Below are 23,215 nucleotides of genomic sequence, written 5' to 3'. Positions count from 1 at the left end.
TACTCTACAGGAGAACAACAGTACCAGGTCTACTCTACAGGAGAACAACAGTACCAGGTCTACTCTACAGGAGAACAACAGTACCAGGTCTACTCTACAGGAGAACAACAGTACCAGGTCAACTCTACAGGAGAACAACAGTACCAGGTCTACTCTACCAGTAACAGGAGAACAACGGTACCAGGTCTACTCTACAGGAGAACAACAGTACCAGGTCTACTCTACCAGTAACAGGAGAACAACGGTACCAGGTCTACTCTACAGGAGAACAACAGTACCAGGTCTACTCTACAGGAGAACAACAGTACCAGGTCTACTCTACAGGAGAACAACAGTACCAGGTCTACTCTACAGGAGAACAACAGTACCAGGTCTACTCTACCAGTAACAGGAGAACAACAGTACCAGGTCTACTCTACAGGAGAACAACAGTACCAGGTCTACTCTACAGGAGAACAACAGTACCAGGTCTACTCTACAGGAGAACAACGGTACCAGGTCTACTCTACAGGAGAACAACAGTACCAGGTCTACTCTACAGGAGAACAACAGTACCAGGTCTACTCTACAGGAGAACAACAGTACCAGGTCTACTCTACAGGAGAACAACAGTACCAGGTCTACTCTACAGGAGAACAACAGTACCAGGTCTACTCTACAGGAGAACAACAGTACCAGGTCTACTCTACAGGAGAACAACAGTACCAGGTCTACTCTACAGGAGAACAACAGTACCAGGTCTACTCTACAGGAGAACAACAGTACCAGGTCTACTCTACAGGAGAACAACAGTACCAGGTCTACTCTACAGGAGAACAACAGTACCAGGTCTACTCTACAGGAGAACAACAGTACCAGGTCTACTCTACAGGAGAACAACAGTACCAGGTCTACTCTACAGGAGAACAACAGTACCAGGTCTACTCTACAGGAGAACAACAGTACCAGGTCTACTCTACAGGAGAACAACAGTACCAGGTCTACTCTACAGGAGAACAACAGTACCAGGTCTACTCTACAGGAGAACAACGGTACCAGGTCTACTCTACAGGAGAACAACGGTACCAGGTCTACTCTACCAGTAACAGGAGAACAACAGTACCAGGTCTACTCTACAGGAGAACAACGGTACCAGGTCTACTCTACAGGAGAACAACAGTACCAGGTCTACTCTACAGGAGAACAACAGTACCAGGTCTACCCTACAGGAGAACAACAGTACCAGGTCTACTCTACAGGAGAACAACAGTACCAGGTCTACTCTACAGGAGAGCAAAGGTACCAGGTCTACTCTACCAGTAACAGGAGAACAACAGTACCAGGTCTACTCTACAGGAGAACAACAGTACCAGGTCTACTCTACAGGAGAACAACAGTACCAGGTCTACTCTACCAGTAACAGGAGATCCAATCAGAGGACACGTTTGTTGAGTATTGTAAGGCATCTATTCCCTATGTGGTGCTCTACTTTGGACAAGGGCCTTTTTGGCTTCCTATTCCTAGGGAATACTTTGACTTATGGGACACGACCTATTACTTCTGGCTAATAACATATATTATATATATTTTTTATATTTTATAGATATTTCACATGGAATTGTGTGAACACATAATTATCTAACTGTCTAAGACAAATCTATTTAAATGTGCTTTTATTTCAGTATAACAGCCAACAAAAAAAGAACCCCAAAATGTTTGTTTTTTTGTACAACAGTTCTTTATTAAAGTACATTATTTATGTTAAATTAGAGACAGTGACCATCCTTACATGTCTAGAAATATACATACTATATGAATAACTGCTAGGATCATAACATGGACGATATAGTCCTGAATAACATGGAGGGTACTGTACTGAATAACATGGAGGGTACTGTTCTGAATAACATGGAGGGTACTGTACTGAATAACATGGAGGGTACTGTACTGAATAACATGGAGGATACTGTACGGAATAACATGGAGGATACTGTACGGAATAACATGGAGGGTACTGTACTGAATAACATGGAGGATACTGTACTGAATAACATGGAGGGTACTGTACTGAATAACATGGAGGGTACTGTACTGAATAACATGGAGGGTGCTGTACTGAATAACATGGAGGATACTGTACTGAACAACATGGAGGGTACTGTAGTGAATAACATGGAGGGTACTGTAGTGAATAACATGGAGGATACTGTACTGAATAACACGGAGGGTACTGTAGTGAATAACATGGAGGGTACTGTAGTGAATAACATGGAGGGTACTGTACTGAATAACATGGAGGCTACTGTAGTGAATTTTTTTTCCCTTGGGCAAACTTTGTCAATATTGTTGCATCTAAAATGTTATTTATACTCTTTCTGTATTTAAATACATGTTAATATATAATATGCTATTCTGATATTGCAACATCATTATGAATTCCTGAGTTAGTCGTTTGACTATTTCTATAGATTCAGTCCCGACCCTGCTTGATAGATTATCGAAGTGACTGTAGGTTGATTTACACTTTTGATCCCCAGTCAGCCAGCTGGTCAGTCAGTCAGCTGGTCAGTCAGTCAGCTGGTCAGTCAGCCAGCTAGTCAGCCAGCCAGCTAGTCAGCCAGCCAGTCAGTCAGTCAGCCAGTCAGTCAGCCAGCTATTCAGTCAGCCAGCTAGTCAGCCAGTCAGCCGGCTAGTCAGCCAGCTAGTCAGTCATTCAGCTAGTCAGACAGCTAGTCAGTCAGCCAGCTAGTCAGTCATTTAGCTAGTCAGTCAGCCAGCTAGTCAGCCAGCTAGTCAGTCAGTCAGCTAGTCAGCCAGCTAGTCAGTCAGTCAGCTAGTCAGCCAGCCAGCTAGTCAGTCAGTCAGCTAGTCAACCAGCCAGCTAGTCAGTCATTTAGCTAGTCATTTAGCTAGTCAGTCAGCCAGCCAGCTGGTCAGCCAGCTAGTCAGTCAGCTAGTCAGCCAGCTAGTCAGTCAGCTAGTCAACCAGCCAGCTAGTCATTTAGCTAGTCAGTCAGTCAGCTAGTCAGTCAGCTAGTCAGTCAGACAGCTAGTCAGTCAGTCAGCTAGTCAGTCAGTCAGCTAGTCAGTCAGCTAGTCAGCCAGCTAGTCAGCCAGCCAGTCAGTCAGCCAGCCAGCTAGTCAGTCAGCTAGTCAACCAGCCAGCTAGTCAGTCAGCCAGCTAGTCAGTCAGTCAGCTGGTCAGTCAGCCAGCCAGCTAGTCAGTCAGCTAGTCAACCAGCCAGCTAGTCAGTCAGCCAGCTAGTCAGTCAGCTAGTCAACCAGCCAGCTAGTCAGTCAGCTAGTCAGTCAGCCAGCTAGTCAGCCAGCTAGTCAGTCAGCTAGTCAGCCAGCCAGCTAGTCAGTCAGCCAGCTAGTCAGTCAGCTAGTCAGCCAGCCAGCTAGTCAGTCAGCCAGCTAGTCAGTCAGCTAGTCAGCCAGCCAGCTAGTCAGTCAGCTAGTCAGCCAGCCAGCTAGTCAGTCAGCCAGCTAGTCAGTCAGCTAGTCAGCCAGCCAGCTAGTCAGTCAGCCAGCTAGTCAGTCAGCTAGTCAGCCAGCCAGCTAGTCAGTCAGCCAGCTAGTCAGTCAGCTAGTCAGCCAGCCAGCTAGTCAGTCAGCTAGTCAGCCAGCCAGCTAGTCAGTCAGCCAGCTAGTCAGTCAGCTAGTCAGTCAGCCAGCTAGTCAGCCAGCCAGCAAGCTAGTCAGTCAGTCAGTCAGCTAGTCAGTCAGCTAGTCAGTCAGCCAGTCAGCTAGTCAGTCAGCTAGTCAGTCAGCTGTGGTAGTGCAGTGTGTTAACCATTGACTATCTTCTGTGAGATGGCTGCTGGCAGGGTGTAGAGCAGCAGGGCGATGAACAGAGCTGTGATGAGCAGGACCAGAGCGATGATGATGTACTTCTTATAGTTCCTCCAGATCAGGTGGAAGAAGCACTTAAAAGGGTTCACAAACCACGAGAATGACGTGTCTGGCCGGCTAGAGAGGGGAGGGACAGAGAAAAACACTTTAAACAGGGCTCAGAGTAGAGCTGCTGATCTAGGATCAGGTCTCCCGCTCTCTACGTAATCCTATTTACTATGAGCTAAATTATAAAACTGGTCCTAGATCTGCAGTTAAACGGGTTCGTGAAGCAGGAGGAGGACTTGTATGGAGAAGAATAAAGTTGATAGAATCGTTTTGTAATTAGCCAATAAAAAAATGCATATCATACTTGGGTTTTTCCAGGGGTTCAGGCTCCTTGCGGGCTCGACCAACCGGATTCTTCTCTGCCTCCTCTGATGTCACCAGGTGGAACTCCGCCTCTACTTTCCCCTGGAGACAACAACCAAAACATGTTACCACCCCTGAATCTCAAATCACCCCCTTCCTCCTAGACAGTAGACACACCCCTTCCTCCTAGACAGTAGACACACCCCTAGCACCTTCCTCCTAGACAGTAGACAACCCCTAGCCCCTTCCTCCTAGACAGTAGACAACCCCTAGCCCCTTCCTCCTAGACAGTAGACAACCCCTAGCCCCTTCCTCCTAGACAGTAGACAACCGCTAGCCCCTACCTCCTAGACAGTAGACACAACCCCTAGCCCCTACCTCCTAGACAGTAGACACAACCCCTAGCCCCTACCTCCTAGACAGTAGACACAACCCCTAGCCCCTTCCTCCTAGACAGTAGACAACCCCTAACCCCTTCCTCCTAGACAGACACAACCCCTAGCCCCTTCCTCCTAGACAGTAGACAACCCCTAGCCCCTTCCTCCTAGACAGTAGACAACCCCTAGCCCCTTCCTCCTAGACAGTAGACAACCGCTAGCCCCTACCTCCTAGACAGTAGACACAACCCCTAGCCCCTACCTCCTAGACAGTAGACACAACCCCTAGCCCCTACCTCCTAGACAGTAGACACAACCCCTAGCCCCTTCCTCCTAGACAGTAGACAACCCCTAGCCCCTTCCTCCTAGACAGTAGACAACCGCTAGCCCCTACCTCCTAGACAGTAGACACAACCCCTAGCCCCTACCTCCTAGACAGTAGACACAACCCCTAGCCCCTACCTCCTAGACAGTAGACACAACCCCTAGCCCCTTCCTCCTAGACAGTAGACAACCCCTAACCCCTTCCTCCTAGACAGTAGACAACCCCTAGCCCCTTCCTCCTAGACAGTAGACAACCCCTAGCCCCTTCCTCCTAGACAGTAGACACCCCTAGCCCCTTCCTCCTAGACAGTAGACAACCACTAGCCCCTTCCTCCTAGACAGTAGACAACCCCTAGCCCCTTCCTCCTAGACAGTAGACATACCCTAGCCCCTTCCTCCTAAACAGTAGACAACCACTAGCCCCTTCCTCAGAGACAGTAAACAACCCCTAGCCCCTTCCTCCTAGACAGTAGGCACCCCCTAGCCCCTTCCTCCTAGACAGTAGATAACCCCTAGCCCCTTCCTCCTAGACAGTAGGCAACCCCTAGCCCCTTCCTCCTAGACAGTAGACAACCACTAGCCCATTCCTCCTAGACAGTAGACAACCCCTAGCCCCTTCCTCCTAGACAGTAGACAACCCCTAGCCCCTTCCTCCTAGACAGTAGACACAACCCCTAGCCCCTTCCTCCTAGACAGTAGACAATCCCTAGCCCCTTCCTCCTAGACAGTAGACAACCCCTAGCCCCTACCTCCTAGACAGTAGACAACCCCTAGCCCCTTCCTCCTAGACAGTAGACACAACCCCTAGCCCCTACCTCCTAGACAGTAGACACAACCCCTAGCCCCTACCTCCTAGACAGTAGACACAACCCCTAGCCCCTTCCTCCTAGACAGACACAACCCCTAGCCCCTTCCTCCTAGACAGACACAACCCCTAGCCCCTTCCTCCTAGACAGTAGACACCCCTAGCCCTTCCTCCTAGACAGTAGACACCCCTAGCCCCTTCCTCATAGACAGTAGACACAGGTCTACCAGGTCTACTCTACCAGTAACAGGAGAACAACAGTACCAGGTCTACTCTACCAGTAACAGGAGAACAACAGTACCAGGTCTACTCTACAGGAGAACAACAGTACCAGGTCTACTCTACAGGAGAACAACAGTACTAGGTCTACTCTACAGGAGAACAACGGTACCAGGTCTACTCTACAGGAGAACAACAGTACCAGGTCTACTCTACAGGAGAACAACAGTACCAGGTCTACTCTACAGGAGAACAACAGTACCAGGTCTATTCTACAGGAGAACAACAGTACCAGGTCTACTCTACAGGAGAACAACAGTACCAGGTCTACTCTACAGGAGAACAACAGTACCAGGTCTACTCTACCAGTAACAGGAGAACAACAGTACCAGGTCTACTCTACCAGTAACAGGAGAACAACAGTACCAGGTCTACTCTACAGGAGAACAACAGTACCAGGTCTACTCTACAGGAGAACAACAGTACCAGGTCTACTCTACCAGTAACAGGAGAACAACAGTACCAGGTCTACTCTACAGGAGAACAACAGTACCAGGTCTACTCTACCAGTAACAGGAGAACAACAGTACCAGGTCTACTCTACAGGAGAACAACAGTACCAGGTCTACTCTACAGGAGAACAACGGTACCAGGTCTACTCTACCAGGAGAACAACAGTACCAGGTCTACTCTACCAGTAACAGGAGAACAACAGTACCAGGTCTACTCTACAGGAGAACAACAGTACCAGGTCTACTCTACAGGAGAATAACAGTACCAGGTCTACTCTACAGGAGAACAACAGTACCAGGTCTACTCTACAGGAGAACAACAGTACCAGGTCTACTCTACCAGTAACAGGAGAACAACATTACCAGGTCTACTCTACAGGAGAACAACAGTACCAGGTCTACTCTACCAGTAACAGGAGAACAACAGTACCAGGTCTACTCTACAGGAGAACAACAGTACCAGGTCTACTCTACAGGAGAACAACAGTACCAGGTCTACTCTACAGGAGAACAACAGTACCAGGTCTACTCTACAGGAGAACAACAGTACCAGGTCTACTCTACCAGTAACAGGAGAACAACAGTACCAGGTCTACTCTACCAGTAACAGGAGAACAACAGTACCAGGTCTACTCTACAGGAGAACAACAGTACCAGGTCTACTCTACAGGAGAACAACAGTACCAGGTCTACTCTACAGGAGAACAACAGTACCAGGTCTACTCTACAGGAGAACAACAGTACCAGGTCTACTCTACAGGAGAACAACAGTACCAGGTCTACTCTACAGGAGAACAACAGTACCAGGTCTACTCTACAGGAGAACAACAGTACCAGGTCTACTCTCCTAGACACATCTAGCCCCTACCTCCTAGACAGTAGACAACCCCGAGCCCCTTCCTCCTAGACAGTAGGCAACCCCTAGCCCCTTCCTCCTAGACAGTAGATAACCCCTAACCCCTTCCTCCTAGACAGTAGACAACCACTAGCCCATTCCTCCTAGACAGTAGACAACCCCTAGCCCCTTCCTCCTAGACAGTAGACAACCCCTAGCCCCTTCCTCCTAGACAGTAGACACAACCCCTAGCCCCTTCCTCCTAGACAATCCCTAGCCCCTTCCTCCTAGACAGTAGACAACCCCTAGCCCCTACCTCCTAGACAGTAGACAACCCCTAGCCCCTTCCTCCTAGACAGTAGACACAACCCCTAGCCCCTACCTCCTAGACAGTAGACACAACCCCTAGCCCCTACCTCCTAGACAGTAGACACAACCCCTAGCCCCTTCCTCCTAGACAGACACAACCCCTAGCCCCTTCCTCCTAGACAGACACAACCCCTAGCCCCTTCCTCCTAGACAGTAGACACCCCTAGCCCCTTCCTCCTAGACAGTAGACACCCCTAGCCCCTTCCTCATAGACAGTAGACACAGGTCTACCAGGTCTACTCTACCAGTAACAGGAGAACAACAGTACCAGGTCTACTCTACCAGTAACAGGAGAACAACAGTACCAGGTCTACTCTACAGGAGAACAACAGTACCAGGTCTACTCTACAGGAGAACAACAGTACTAGGTCTACTCTACAGGAGAACAACGGTACCAGGTCTACTCTACAGGAGAACAACAGTACCAGGTCTACTCTACAGGAGAACAACAGTACCAGGTCTACTCTACAGGAGAACAACAGTACCAGGTCTATTCTACAGGAGAACAACAGTACCAGGTCTACTCTACAGGAGAACAACAGTACCAGGTCTACTCTACAGGAGAACAACAGTACCAGGTCTACTCTACCAGTAACAGGAGAACAACAGTACCAGGTCTACTCTACCAGTAACAGGAGAACAACAGTACCAGGTCTACTCTACAGGAGAACAACAGTACCAGGTCTACTCTACAGGAGAACAACAGTACCAGGTCTACTCTACCAGTAACAGGAGAACAACAGTACCAGGTCTACTCTACAGGAGAACAACAGTACCAGGTCTACTCTACCAGTAACAGGAGAACAACAGTACCAGGTCTACTCTACAGGAGAACAACAGTACCAGGTCTACTCTACAGGAGAACAACGGTACCAGGTCTACTCTACCAGGAGAACAACAGTACCAGGTCTACTCTACCAGTAACAGGAGAACAACAGTACCAGGTCTACTCTACAGGAGAACAACAGTACCAGGTCTACTCTACAGGAGAATAACAGTACCAGGTCTACTCTACAGGAGAACAACAGTACCAGGTCTACTCTACAGGAGAACAACAGTACCAGGTCTACTCTACCAGTAACAGGAGAACAACAGTACCAGGTCTACTCTACAGGAGAACAACAGTACCAGGTCTACTCTACCAGTAACAGGAGAACAACAGTACCAGGTCTACTCTACAGGAGAACAACAGTACCAGGTCTACTCTACAGGAGAACAACAGTACCAGGTCTACTCTACAGGAGAACAACAGTACCAGGTCTACTCTACAGGAGAACAACAGTACCAGGTCTACTCTACAGGAGAACAACAGTACCAGGTCTACTCTACAGGAGAACAACAGTACCAGGTCTACTCTACAGGAGAACAACAGTACCAGGTCTACTAGACAGTAGACACACCCCTAGCCCCTTCCTCCTAGACAGTAGACAACCCCTAGCCCCTTCCTCCTAGACAGTAGACAACCGCTAGCCCCTACCTCCTAGACAGTAGACACAACCCCTAGCCCCTACCTCCTAGACAGTAGACACAACCCCTAGCCCCTACCTCCTAGACAGTAGACACAACCCCTAGCCCCTTCCTCCTAGACAGTAGACAACCCCTAACCCCTTCCTCCTAGACAGTAGACAACCCCTAGCCCCTTCCTCCTAGACAGTAGACAACCCCTAGCCCCTTCCTCCTAGACAGTAGACACCCCTAGCCCCTTCCTCCTAGACAGTAGACAACCACTAGCCCCTTCCTCCTAGACATTAGACAACCCCTAGCCCCTTCCTCCTAGACAGTAGACACCCCTAGCCCCTTCCTCCTAGACAGTAGACAACCCCTAGCCCCTTCCTCCTAGACAGTAGACAACCCCTAGCCCCTTCCTCCTAGACAGTAGACAACCACTAGCCCCTTCCTCCTAGACAGTAGACAACCACTAGCCCCTTCCTCCTAGACAGTAGACATACCCTAGCCCCTTCCTCCTAAACAGTAGACAACCACTAGCCCCTTCCTCAGAGACAGTAAACAACCCCTAGCCCCTTCCTCCTAGACAGTAGGCAACCCCTAGCCCCTTCCTCCTAGACAGTAGATAACCCCTAGCCCCTTCCTCCTAGACAGTAGACAACCACTAGCCCATTCCTCCTAGACAGTAGACAACCCCTAGCCCCTTCCTCCTAGACAGTAGACAACCCCTAGCCCCTTCCTCCTAGACAGTAGACACAACCCCTAGCCCCTTCCTCCTAGACAGTAGACAATCCCTAGCCCCTTCCTCCTAGACAGTAGACAACCCCTAGCCCCTACCTCCTAGACAGTAGACAACCCCTAGCCCCTTCCTCCTAGACAGTAGACACAACCCCTAGCCCCTTCCTCCTAGACAGTAGACAACCCCTAGCCCCTACCTCCTAGACAGTAGACACAACCCCTAGCCCCTACCTCCTAGACAGTAGACACAACCCCTAGCCCCTTCCTCCTAGACAGACACAACCCCTAGCCCCTTCCTCCTAGACAGACACAACCCCTAGCCCCTTCCTCCTAGACAGTAGACACCCCTAGCCCCTTCCTCCTAGACAGTAGACACCCCTAGCCCCTTCCTCCTAGACAGTAGACACCCCTAGCCCCTTCCTCATAGACAGTAGACACAGGTCTACCAGGTCTACTCTACCAGTAACAGGAGAACAACAGTACCAGGTCTACTCTACCAGTAACAGGAGAACAACAGTACCAGGTCTACTCTACAGGAGAACAACAGTACCAGGTCTACTCTACAGGAGAACAACAGTACTAGGTCTACTCTACAGGAGAACAACGGTACCAGGTCTACTCTACAGGAGAACAACAGTACCAGGTCTACTCTACAGGAGAACAACAGTACCAGGTCTACTCTACAGGAGAACAACAGTACCAGGTCTATTCTACAGGAGAACAACAGTACCAGGTCTACTCTACAGGAGAACAACAGTACCAGGTCTACTCTACAGGAGAACAACAGTACCAGGTCTACTCTACCAGTAACAGGAGAACAACAGTACCAGGTCTACTCTACCAGTAACAGGAGAACAACAGTACCAGGTCTACTCTACAGGAGAACAACAGTACCAGGTCTACTCTACAGGAGAACAACAGTACCAGGTCTACTCTACCAGTAACAGGAGAACAACAGTACCAGGTCTCCTCTACAGGAGAACAACAGTACCAGGTCTACTCTACCAGTAACAGGAGAACAACAGTACCAGGTCTACTCTACAGGAGAACAACAGTACCAGGTCTACTCTACAGGAGAACAACGGTACCAGGTCTACTCTACCAGGAGAACAACAGTACCAGGTCTACTCTATCAGTAACAGGAGAACAACAGTACCAGGTCTACTCTACAGGAGAACAACAGTACCAGGTCTACTCTACAGGAGAATAACAGTACCAGGTCTACTCTACAGGAGAACAACAGTACCAGGTCTACTCTACAGGAGAACAACAGTACCAGGTCTACTCTACCAGTAACAGGAGAACAACAGTACCAGGTCTACTCTACAGGAGAACAACAGTACCAGGTCTACTCTACCAGTAACAGGAGAACAACAGTACCAGGTCTACTCTACAGGAGAACAACAGTACCAGGTCTACTCTACAGGAGAACAACAGTACCAGGTCTACTCTACAGGAGAACAACGGTACCAGGTCTACTCTACAGGAGAACAACAGTACCAGGTCTACTCTACAGGAGAACAACAGTACCAGGTCTACTCTACAGGAGAACAACAGTACCAGGTCTACTCTACAGGAGAACAACAGTACCAGGTCTACTCTCCTAGACACAACCTAGCCCCTACCTCCTAGACAGTAGACAACCCCGAGCCCCTTCCTCCTAGACAGTAGACACAACCCCTAGCCCCTTCCTCCTAGACACAATAATATAATAATAATAATAATATAATAATAATATATAATAATAATATATGCCATTTAATAATATAATATATGCCATTTAGCAGACGCTTTTATCCAAAGCGACTTACAGTCATGTGTGCATACATTCTACGTATGGGTGGTCCCGGGGATCGAACCCACTACCCTGGCGTTACAAGCGCCATGCTCTACCAACTGAGCTACACAGGACCACAACCTAGCCCCTACCTCCTAGACAGTAGACACAACCCCTAGCCCCTACCTCCTAGACAGTAGACAACCCCTAGCCCCTTCCTCCTAGACAGTAGACAACCCCTAGCCCCTTCCTCCTAGACAGTAGATAACCCCTAGCCCCTTCCTCCTAGACAGTAGACACAACCCCTAGCCCCTACCTTCTAGACAGCAGACACAACCCCTAGTCCCTAGACAGTAGACAACCCATAGCCCCTACCTCCTAGACAGTAGACAACCCCTAGCCCCTTCCTCCTAGACAGTAGACAACCCCTAGCCCCTACCTCCTAGACAGTAGACACAACCCCTAGCCCCTACCTTCTAGACAGCAGACACAACCCCTAGTCCCTAGACAGTAGACAACCCATAGCCCCTACCTCCTAGACAGTAGACACACATTTTAGTTAGTTGGATAGTTGTAAGCAATCTGGTGGAAGCTCTTGTCTTGTCCTTTACTAGGTGAAATTGTCATCATATTAGGGGGGGAGGGGTTAAAGGGGGGCTACAGGTTGATTTGTGAGTTTGTCTGCGTCCCACACGACACATACTAGACCCCATTGGGTTCTGGTCAAAATGTGGTGCACTATATAATAGGGTAGCCATTAGGGCAAGCAGCCTCGTTGCCATCAGAGTAACGGTGTTGAATGGTATTGGTACCGTGAGTTCCCCGGCCTTGACAAAGGGCCACCAGCCCCTGGACCTCTTCTGTTGAAAGATGGAGATCGTCTCTACGCTGTCCATCAGCATGTCCATCTTGCAGGCCTTGGCTGACTTGGCCCCGCGAGGAAACCCATGTAAGTCCAGCTCTACTGTACCTGAGAACAGAGACACGTCCATCTTAACTCTCGTTTCACTCGTACAGGAAGTATGAGATAGGAGAAACGTCCATCTTAACTCTCGTTTCACTCGTACAGGAAGTATGAGATAGGAGAAACGTCCATCTTAACTCTCGTTTCACTCGTACAGGAAGTATGAGATAGGAGAAACGTCCATCTTAACTCTCGTTTCACTCGTACAGGAAGTATGAGATAGGAGAAACGTCCATCTTAACTCTCGTTTCACTCGTACAGGAAGTATGAGATAGGAGAAACGTCCATCTTAACTCTCGTTTCACTCGTACAGGAAGTATGAGATAGGAGAAACGTCCATCTTAACTCTCGTTTCACTCGTACAGGAAGTATGAGATAGGAGAAACGTCCATCTTAACTCTCGTTTCACTCGTACAGGAAGTATGAGATAGGAGAAACGTCCATCTTAACTCTCGTTTCACTCGTACAGGAAGTATGAGATAGGAGAAACGTCCATCTTAACTCTCGTTTCACTCGTACAGGAAGTATGAGATAGGAGAAACGTCCATCTTAACTCTCGTTTCACTCGTACAGGAAGTATGAGATAGGAGAAACGTCCATCTTAACTCTCGTTTCACACATACAGAGTTAACAGGAAAATAAACGTGCTGGGTTGGGATGTGATTTCCCTGAGTAATCAGCAATACCTGATCGTGATCATTGAAATAAACCTGTCCCCCTTCCTCCCATTGACTACTGTCTTACAGCCCAGGGAAAGGAGTCAAACCAGAGTCTCTTTCTCTCTCTCTTACCCAAGAAATCATCAGACGACAGCCTGTCAAAGTCCCAGACCTGCATCACCAACATGGCCGGCAGCTTCTGCTCTGTCTTGTCCAGGGAGAAGATGCTGCCCCTCTTACTGACTACCACCACCTTCTCGGCAGGCAGGTAGTTAAAGGGGAACACCAGGCGCCAGTTGAAGTTACCCTCCCCAGTCAGAGAGTTGTAGTGAACATCAGTCTCCTGGCGATCGTCCTCAAAGCCCTTAAGCCACCTGAAAAAAAGTATACAATTATACAAATATCATTTTCAGCATATTGAGTGAGAGAGGATGACAGTGGAAAAAAATAGAGAGGATGACAGTGGAAAAACGTAGAGAGGATGACAGTGGAGAAAAATAGAGAGGATGTCAGTGGAGAAAGATAGAGAGGTTGACAGTGGAAAAAAATAGAGAGGATGACAGTGGAGAAAGATAGAGAGGATGACAGTGGAGAAAGATAGAGAGGATGACAGTGGAGAAAGATAGAGAGGATGACAGTAGAGGAATAGAGAGGATGACAGTAGAGAAAGATAGAGAGGATGACAGTAGACAGATAGAGAGGATGACAGTGGAGAAAGATAGAGAGGATGACAGTGGAGAAAGATAGAGAGGATGACAGTGGAAAAAAATAGAGAGGATGACAGTGGAAAAAAATAGAGAGGATGACAGTGGAGAAAAATAGAGAGAATGACAGTGGAGAAAAATAGAGAGGATGACAGTGGAAAAAAATAGAGAGGATGACAGTAGAAAAAAATAGAGAGGATGACAGTGGAAAAAGATAGAGAGGATGACAGTGGAAAAAAATAGAGAGGATGACAGTATACAGATAGGGAGGATGACAGTGGAGAAAGATAGAGAGGATGACAGTGGAGAAAGATAGAGAGGATGACAGTGGAGAAAGATAGAGAGGATGACAGTGGAAAAAAATAGAGAGGATGACAGTGGAAAAAAATAGAGAGGATGACAGTAGACAGATAGGGAGGATGACAGTGGAGAAAGATAGAGAGGATGACAGTGGAGAAAGATAGAGAGGATGACAGTAGACAGATAGAGAGGATGACAGTAGAGAAAGATAGAGGACGGTAGTAGAGAAAGATAGAAAGGATGACAGTAGACAGATAGGGAGGATGACAGTGGAGAAAGATAGAGAGGATGACAGTGGAGAAAGATAGAGAGGATGACAGTACAGAAAGATAGAGGACGGTAGTAGAGAAAGATAGAAAGGATGACAGTAGACAGATAGAGAGGATGACAGTGGAAAAAAATAGAGAGGATGACAGTGGAGAAAGATAGAGAGGATGACAGTGGAGAAAGATAGAGGATGACAGTGGAAAAAGATAGAGAGGATGACAGTGGAAAAAAATAGAGAGGATGACAGTGGAAAAAATAGAGAGGATGACAGTGGAGAAAGATAGAGAGGATGACAGTAGACATATAGAGAGGATGAAAGTAGAGAAAGATAGAGAGGATGACAGTAGAAAAATATATAGAGGATAACAGTGGAGAAAGATAGAGAGGATGACAGTGGAAAAAAATAGAGAGGATGACAGTGGGAAAAAATAGAGAGGATGACAGTGGAGAAAGATAGAGAGGATGACAGTAGACAGATAGAGAGGATGACAGTAGAGAAAGATAGAGAGAATGACAGTAGAAAAATATATAGAGGATGACAGTGGAGAAAGATAGAGAGGATGACAGTGGAGAAAGATAGAGAGGATGACAGTGGAGAAAGATAGAGAGGATGACAGTAGAGAAAGATAGAGAGGATGACAGTGGAGAAAGATAGAGAGGATGACAGTAGACAGATAGAGAGGATGACAGTGGAAAAAAATAGAGAGGATGACAGTGGAAAAAAGTAGAGAGGATGACAGTGGAAAAAAATAGAGAGGATGACAGTGGAGAAAAATAGAGAGGATGACAGTGGAGAAAAATAGAGAGGATGACAGTGGGAAAAAATAGAGAGGATGACAGTGGAGAAAGATAGAGAGGATGACAGTAGACAGATAGAGAGGATGACAGTAGAGAAAGATAGAGAGAATGACAGTAGAAAAATATAGAGAGGATGACAGTGGAGAAAGATAGAGAGATGACAGAGAAAGATAGGGAGGATGACAGTGGAGAAAGATAGAGAGGATGACAGTGGAGAAAGATAGAGAGGATGACAGTGGAGAAAGATAGAGAGGATGACAGTAGACAGATAGAGAGGATGACAGTGGAAAAAAAGAGAGGATGAGTGGAAAAAATAGAGAGGATGACAGTGGAAAAAAGGGAGGATGACAGTAGAAAGATAGAGGATGACAGTGGAGAAAGATAGAGAGGAGGATGACAGTGGAGAAAGATAGAGAGGATGACAGTGAAAGATAGAAATAGAGAGGATGACAGTAGAAAAGATAGATGACAGTGGAAAAAATAGAGAGGATGACAGGAGAAAGATAGAGGAAAAGTGGAGAAAGATAGAGAGGATGACAGTGGAGAAAGATAGAGAGGATGACAGTGGAAAGAAAGAGGATGACAGTAGAAAGATAGAGAGGATGACAGTAGACAGATAGAGAGGATGACAGTGGATAGAGAGGATGACAGTGGAGAAAGACAGTGGAAAAAATAGATGACAGTGGAGAAAGATAGAGAGGATGACAGTGGAGAAAGATAGAGAGGATGACAGTGACAGTAGAAAAAATAGAGAGGATGACAGAGAAAGATAGAGAGGATGACAGTAGAGAAAGATAGAGGACGGTAGAGAGGATGACAGAAAAGATAGAAAGGATGACAGTAGACAGATAGAGAGATGACAGATGACAGTGGAAAGAAAAAGGATGACAGAGGAAAAAATAGATGACAGTGGAGAAAGATAGAGAGGATGACAGTAGAGAGGATGACAGAAAAAGATAGAGAGATGACAGTAGAAAAATAGAGAGGATGACAGTGGAGAAAGATAGAGAGGATGACAGTGGAGAAAAAAAGAAAATAGAGAGGATGACAGTGGAGAAAGATAGAGAGGATGACAGTGGAGAAAGATAGAGGATGACAGTGGAAAAGATAGAGAGGATGACAGTGGAGAAAAATAGAGAGGATGACAGTGGAAAAAGAAGAGATGACAGAGAAAGATAGAGAGGATGACAGTGGAGAAAGATAGAGAGGATGACAGTGGAAAAAAATAGAGAGGATGACAGTGGAAAAAAATAGAGAGGATGACAGTGGACAAAAATAGAGAGGATGACAGTGGAAAAAATAGAGAGGATGACAGTAGAAAGAAAGATAGAGAGGATGACAGTAGAAAGATAGAGAGGATGACAGTAGAGAAATGACAGTAGAGATAGAATGACAGTGGAGAAAAATATAGTAGAGGATGACACAGTGGAGAAAGATAGAGAGGATGACAGTGGAGAAAGAAGATAGAGAGGATGACAGTGGAGAAAGATAGAGGGATGACAGTGGAGAAGATAGAGGAGATGACAGTAGAGAAAGATAGAGAGGATGACAGTGGAGAAAGATAGAGAGGATGACAGTAGAAAGATAGAGAGGATGACAGTGGAAAAAAATAGAGAGGATGACAGTGGAAAAAAATAGAGAGGATGACAGGATGACAGTAGAGAAAAAATAGAGAGGATGACAGTGGAGAAAAATAGAGAGGATGACAGTGGAGAAAAATAGAGAGGATGACAGTAGAGAAAAAAAAAATAGAGAGGATGACAGTAGAAAAAAATAGAGAGGATGACAGTGGAAAAAGATAGAGAGGATGACAGTGGAAAAAAAGTAGAGAGGATGACAGTAGAAAAAATAGAGGATGACAGAGGATGACAGTGGAGAAAGATAGAGAGGATGACAGTGGAGAAAGATAGAGAGGATGACAGTGGAGAAAGATAGAGAGGATGACAGTAGAGAAAGATAGAGAGGATGACAGTGGAGAAAGATAGAGAGGATGACAGTAGACAGATAGAGAGGATGACAGTGGAAAAAAAATAGAAAAAATAGAGGATGACAGTGGAAAAAATAGAGAGGATGACAGTGGAGAAAAATAGAGAGGATGACAGTGGAAAAAATAGAGAGGATGACAGTGGAAAAAAATAGAGAGGATGACAGTAAAAAAAAAATAGAGAGGATGACAGTGGAAAAAGATAGAAGGATGACAGTGGAAAAAATAGAGAGGATGACAGTATACAGATAGGGAGGATGACAGTGGAGAAAGATAGAGAAAGATAGAGGATGACAGTGGAGAAAGATAGAGAGGATGACAGTGGAAAAAAATAGAGAGGATGACAGTGGAAAAAATAGAGAGGATGACAGTAGAGAGATAGGGAGGATGACAGTGGAGAAAGATAGAGAGGATGACAGTGGAGAAAGATAGAGAGGATGACAGTAGACAGATAGAGAGGATGACAGTAGAGAAAGATAGAGGACGGTAGTAGAGAAAGATAGAAAGGATGACAGTAGACAGATAGGGAGGATGACAGTGGAGAAAGATAGAGAGGATGACAGTGGAGAAAGATAGAGAGGATGACAGTACAGAAAGATAGAGGACGGTAGTAGAGAAAGATAGAAAGGATGACAGTAGAAAAATATATAGAGGATGACAGTGGAGAAAGATAGAGAGGATGACAGTGGAGAAAGATAGAGAGGATGACAGTGGAGAAAGATAGAGAGGATGACAGTAGACAGATAGAGAGGATGACAGTGGAAAAAAATAGAGAGGATGACAGTGGAAAAAAATAGAGAGGATGACAGTGGAAAAAAATAGAGAGGATGACAGTGGAAAAAAATAGAGAGGATGACAGTGGAGAAAATAGAGAGGATGACAGTGGAAAAAAATAGAGAGGATGACAGTGGAAAAAAATAGAGAGGATGACAGTGGAAAAAAATAGAGAGGATGACAGTGGAAAAAAATAGAGAGGATGACAGTGGAAAAAGATAGAGAGGATGACAGATAGGGGAGGATGACAGTGGAGAAAGATAGAGAGGATGACAGTGGAGAAAGATAGAGAAGATGACAGTGGAAAAAATAGAGAGGATGACAGTGGAAAAAAATAGAGAGGATGACAGTGGAGAAAGATAGGGAGGATGACAGTGGAGAAAGATAGAGAGGATGACAGTGGAGAAAGATAGAGGATGACAGTGGAGAAAAGATAGAAAGGATGACAGTAGACAGATAGGAGGATGACAGTGGAGAAAGATAGAGAGGATGACAGTGGAGAAAGATAGAGAGGATGACAGTACAGAAAGATAGAGGATGACAGTAGAGAAAGATAGAAAGATGACAGTAGACAGATAGAGAGGATGACAGTGGAAAAAAATAGAGAGGATGACAGTGGAGAAAGATAGAGAGGATGACAGTGGAGAAAGATAGAGGATGACAGTGGGAAAAGATAGAGAGGATGACAGTGGAGAAAAATAGAGAGGATGACAGTGGAGAAAGATAAAGAGGATGACAGTGGAGAAAGATAGAGAGGATGACAGTGGAGAAAGATAGAGAGGATGACAGTGGAAAAAAAGAGGATGACAGTAGATAGATAGAGAGGATGACAGTAGAGAAAGATAGAGAGGATGACAGTGGAGAAAGAAAAAAGATAGAGAGGATGACAGTAGAGAAAGATAGAGAGAATGACAGTGGAAAAAGAGGATGACAGTGGAGAAAGGATGACAGTGGAGAAAGATAGAGAGGATGACAGTGGAGAAAGATAGAGAACAGTAGAGAAAGATAGAGAGGATGACAGTGGATAGAGAAACAGTAGATAGAGAGGATGACAGTGGAGAAAAATAGAGAGGATGACAGTGGAGTGGAAAAAACAGTGGAAAAAAATAGAGAGGATAGAAAAGGATGACAGTGGAAAAAAATAGAGAGGATGACAGTGGAAAAAAATAGAGATAGAGAGGATGACAGTGGAAAAAAATAGAGAGGATGACAGTATACAGATAGGGAGGATGACAGTGGAGAAAGATAGAAGGATGACAGTGGAGAAAGATAGAGAGGATGACAGTGGAAAAAATAGAGAGGATGACAGTGGAAAAAATAGAGAGGATGACAGACAGATAGGGAGGATGACAGTGGAGAAAGATAGAGGATGACAGTGGAGAAAGATAGAGAGGATGACAGTGGACAGATAGAGAGGATGACAGTGGAAAGATAGAGGACGGTAGTAGAGAAAGATAGAAAGGATGACAGTAGACAGATAGGGAGGATGACAGTGGAGAAAGATAGAGAGGATGACAGTGGAGAAAGATAGAGAGGATGACAGTACAGAAAGATAGAGGACGGTAGTAGAGAAAGATAGAAAGGATGACAGTAGACAGATAGAGAGGATGACAGTGGAAAAAAATAGAGAGGATGACAGTGGAGAAAGATAGAGAGGATGACAGTGGAGAAAGATAGAGGATGACAGTGGAAAAAGATAGAGAGGATGACAGTGGAGAAAAATAGAGAGGATGACAGTGGAGAAAGATAGAGAGGATGACAGTGGAGAAAGATAGAGAGGATGACAGTGGAGAAAGATAGAGAGGATGACAGTGGAAAAAAATAGAGAGGATGACAGTAGATAGATAGAGAGGATGACAGTAGACAGATAGAGAGGATGACAGTGGAAAAAAATGGAGAGAGGATGACAGTGACAGAGAAATGACAGTAGAGAGGATGACAGTAGACAGATAGAGAGGATGACAGTGGAGAAAGATAGAGAGGATGACAGTGGAAAAAATAGAGAGGATGACAGTGGAGAAAGATAGAGAGGATGACAGTGGAAAAGATAGAGAGGATGACAGTGGGAAAAATAGAGAGGATGACAGTGGAGAAAGATAGAGAGGATGACAGTGGAGAAAGATAGAGAGGATGACAGTGGATAGAAATGACAGTGGAGAAAGATAGAGAGATGACAGTAGAGAAAGATATAGAGGATGACAGTGGAGAAAGATAGAGAGGATGACAGTGGAGAAAGATAGAGAGGATGACAGTGGAGAAAGATAGAGAGGATGACAGTAGAGAAAGATAGAGAGGATGACAGTGGAGAAAGATAGAGAGGATGACAGTAGACAGATAGAGAGGATGACAGTGGAAAAAAATAGAGAGGATGACAGTGGAAAAAAATAGAGAGGATGACAGTGGAAAAAAATAGAGAGGATGACAGTGGAGAAAAATAGAGAGGATGACAGTGGAGAAAAATAGAGAGGATGACAGTGGAAAAAAATAGAGAGATGACAGTGAAAAAATAGAGAATGACATTGGAAAAAGATAGAGAGGATGACAGTAAATAGAGAGGATGACAGTATACAGATAGGGAGGATGACAGTGGAGAAAGATAGAGAGGATGACAGTGGAGAAAGATAGAGAGGATGACAGTGGAAAAAAAATAGAGAGATGACAGTGGAAAAAAATAGAGAGGATGACAGTAGACAGATAGGAGGATGACAGTGGAGAAAGATAGAGAGGATGACAGTGGAGAAAGATAGAGAGGATGACAGTGGAGATAGAGGATGACAGTAGAGAGAAAGATAGAGGACGGTAGTAGAGAAAGATAGAAAGGATGACAGTAGACAGATAGGGAGAGGATGACAGTGGAGAAAGATAGAGGACAGTGGAGAAAGATAGAGAGGATGACAGTAGAAAGATAGAGATGGACAGTGGAGAAAGATAGAAAGGATGACAGTAGACAGATAGAGAGGATGACAGTGGGAAAAAATAGAGAGGATGACAGTGGAGAAAGATAGAGAGGATGACAGTGGAGAAAGATAGAGGATGACAGTGGAAAAAGATAGAGAGGATGACAGTGGAGAAAAATAGAGAGGATGACAGTGGAGAAAGATAGAGAGGATGACAGTGGAGAAAGATAGAGAGGATGACAGTGGAAAAAAATAGAGAGGATGACAGTAGATAGATAGAGAGGATGACAGTAGACAGATAGAGAGGATGACAGTGGAAAAAATAGAGAGGATGACAGTGGAGAAAGATAGAGAGGATGACAGTAGACAGATAGAGAGGATGACAGTAGAGAAAGATAGAGAGAATGACAGTAGAAAAATATATAGAGGATGACAGTGGAAGAAAGATAGAGAGGATGACAGTGGAAAAAAATAGAGAGGATGACAGTGGGGAAAAAATAGAGAGGATGACAGTGGAGAAAGATAGAGAGGGATGACAGTGGAGAAAGATAGAGAGGATGACAGTAGACAGATAGAGAGGATGACAGTAGAGAAAGGTAGAAGATGAGAGAAAGGATGACAGTGGAGAAAGATAGAGAGGATGACAGTGGAGAAAGATAAAGAGATGAAAGAAAAGATAGAGAGGATGACAGAAGAGAAAGATAGAAGGATGACAGAAGAGAAAGGTAGAGAGGATGACAGTAAGAGAGGGTGAAAGATAGAGAGGATGACAGAAGAGAAAGATAGAGAGGATGACAGTAGAGAAAGATAGAGAGGATGACAGTAGAGAAAGATAGAGAGATGACAGTAGAGAAAGATAGAGAGGATGACAGTAGAGATATATATATAGAGGATGACAGTAGAGAAATATATATAGATATGACAGGGAGAGAAAGATAGAGGATGACAGTAGAGAAATATATATAGAGGATGACAGTAGAAAAGATAGAGGATGACAGTAGAGAAATATATATAGACGATGACAGTAGAGAAATATATATAGAGGATGACAGTAGAGAAATATATAGAGGATGACAGTAGAGAAATATATAGAGGATGACAGTAGAGAAAGATAGGGGGATGACAGTGGAGAAAGATAGAGAGGATGACCTGTGTGCTCCTAGACCTGTGTGCCCTAGACCTGTGTGCCCTAGACCTGTGTGCTCCTAGACCTGTGTGCCCTAGACCTGTGCTGACACCTCTAGACCTGTGCTGACACCCTAGACCTGTTCTGACACCCTAGACCTGTGCTGATACCCTAGACCTGTGCTGATACCCTAGACCTGTGCTGATACCCTAGACCTGTGCTGATACCCTAGACCTGTGCTGATACCCTAGACCTGTGCTGACACCCTAGACCTGTGCTGATACCCTAGACCTGTGTGCCCTAGACCGGTGTGCCCTAGACCTGTGCTGACACCCTAGACCTGTGTGCCCCTAGACCTATGTGCCCCTAGACCTGTGTGCCCCTAGACCTGTGTGCCCCTAGACCTGTGCTGACACCCTAGACCTGTGGGCGCTAGAGAGAGGATGACAGTGGAAAAAAAATAGAGAGGATGACAGTGGAGAAAGATAGAGAGGATGACAGTAGACAGATAGAGAGGATGACAGTAGAGAAAGATAGAGGATGACAGTGGAGAAAGATAGAGGATGACAGTGGGGAAAGATAGAGAGGATGACAGTAGAGAAAGATAGAGGATGACAGTAGAGAATGATAGAGGATGACAGTAGAGAAAGATAGTGAGGATGACAGAAGAGAAAGATAGAGAGGATGACAGAAGAGAAAGATAGAGAGGATGACAGAAGAGAAAGATAGAGAGGATGACAGTAGAGAAAGATAGAGAGGATGACAGTAGAGAAAGATAGAGAGGATGACAGTGGTGAAAGATAGAGAGGATGACAGTAGAGAAATATATAGAGGATGACAGTGGAGAAAGATAGAGAGGATGACAGTGGAGAAAGATAGAGAGGATGACAGTACAGAAAGATAGAGGATGACAGTAGAGAAAGATAGAGGATGGCAGTAGAGAAAGATAAAGAGGATGACAGTATAGAAAGATAAAGAGGATAAAGAATGATAGAGAGGATGACAGAGAAAGATAGAGAGGATGACAGAAGAGAAAGATAGAGAGGATGACAGAAGAGAAAGATAGAGAGGATGACAGTAGAGAAAGATAGAGGATGACAGTAGAGAAAGATAGAGAGGATGACAGTAGAGAAAGATAGAGAGGATGACAGTAGA

General features: G+C 45.6%; 1 protein-coding gene and 1 long non-coding RNA gene across 3 annotated transcripts; one reads left to right on the top strand and one right to left on the bottom strand.

The window, feature by feature from the left end:
- Positions 1–786: 786 nt before the first annotated feature.
- Positions 787–2,395, top strand: LOC124028783. Of its 2 annotated transcripts, none has more exons than XR_006837645.1 (2): positions 787–828; positions 1,323–2,395. It is a non-coding gene; the product is annotated as an uncharacterized LOC124028783 (long non-coding RNA). The 2 variants fall into 2 exon arrangements; XR_006837644.1 differs by lacking the exon at positions 787–828 and adding an exon at positions 918–948.
- Positions 2,396–3,639: 1,244 nt separating this feature from the next.
- LOC124028782 (fer-1-like protein 6) lies at positions 3,640–13,584 on the bottom strand (the record flags this gene model as incomplete). The annotated part of the gene is made up of 4 exons (XM_046340753.1): positions 3,640–3,951; positions 4,187–4,287; positions 12,400–12,557; positions 13,343–13,584. Coding segments are annotated over 4 exons (682 nt in total), but the record flags the coding sequence as incomplete, so codon positions are not given.
- Between the last annotated feature and the right edge of the window lie 9,631 nt (positions 13,585–23,215).

Source organism: Oncorhynchus gorbuscha, unplaced genomic scaffold, assembly GCF_021184085.1.
Source record: "Oncorhynchus gorbuscha isolate QuinsamMale2020 ecotype Even-year unplaced genomic scaffold, OgorEven_v1.0 Un_scaffold_4861, whole genome shotgun sequence".
Taxonomy (NCBI): domain Eukaryota; kingdom Metazoa; phylum Chordata; class Actinopteri; order Salmoniformes; family Salmonidae; genus Oncorhynchus; species Oncorhynchus gorbuscha.
The sequence above is the reverse complement of the archived record's forward strand: the minus strand, read 5'-3'. Positions and strand labels throughout refer to the sequence as shown.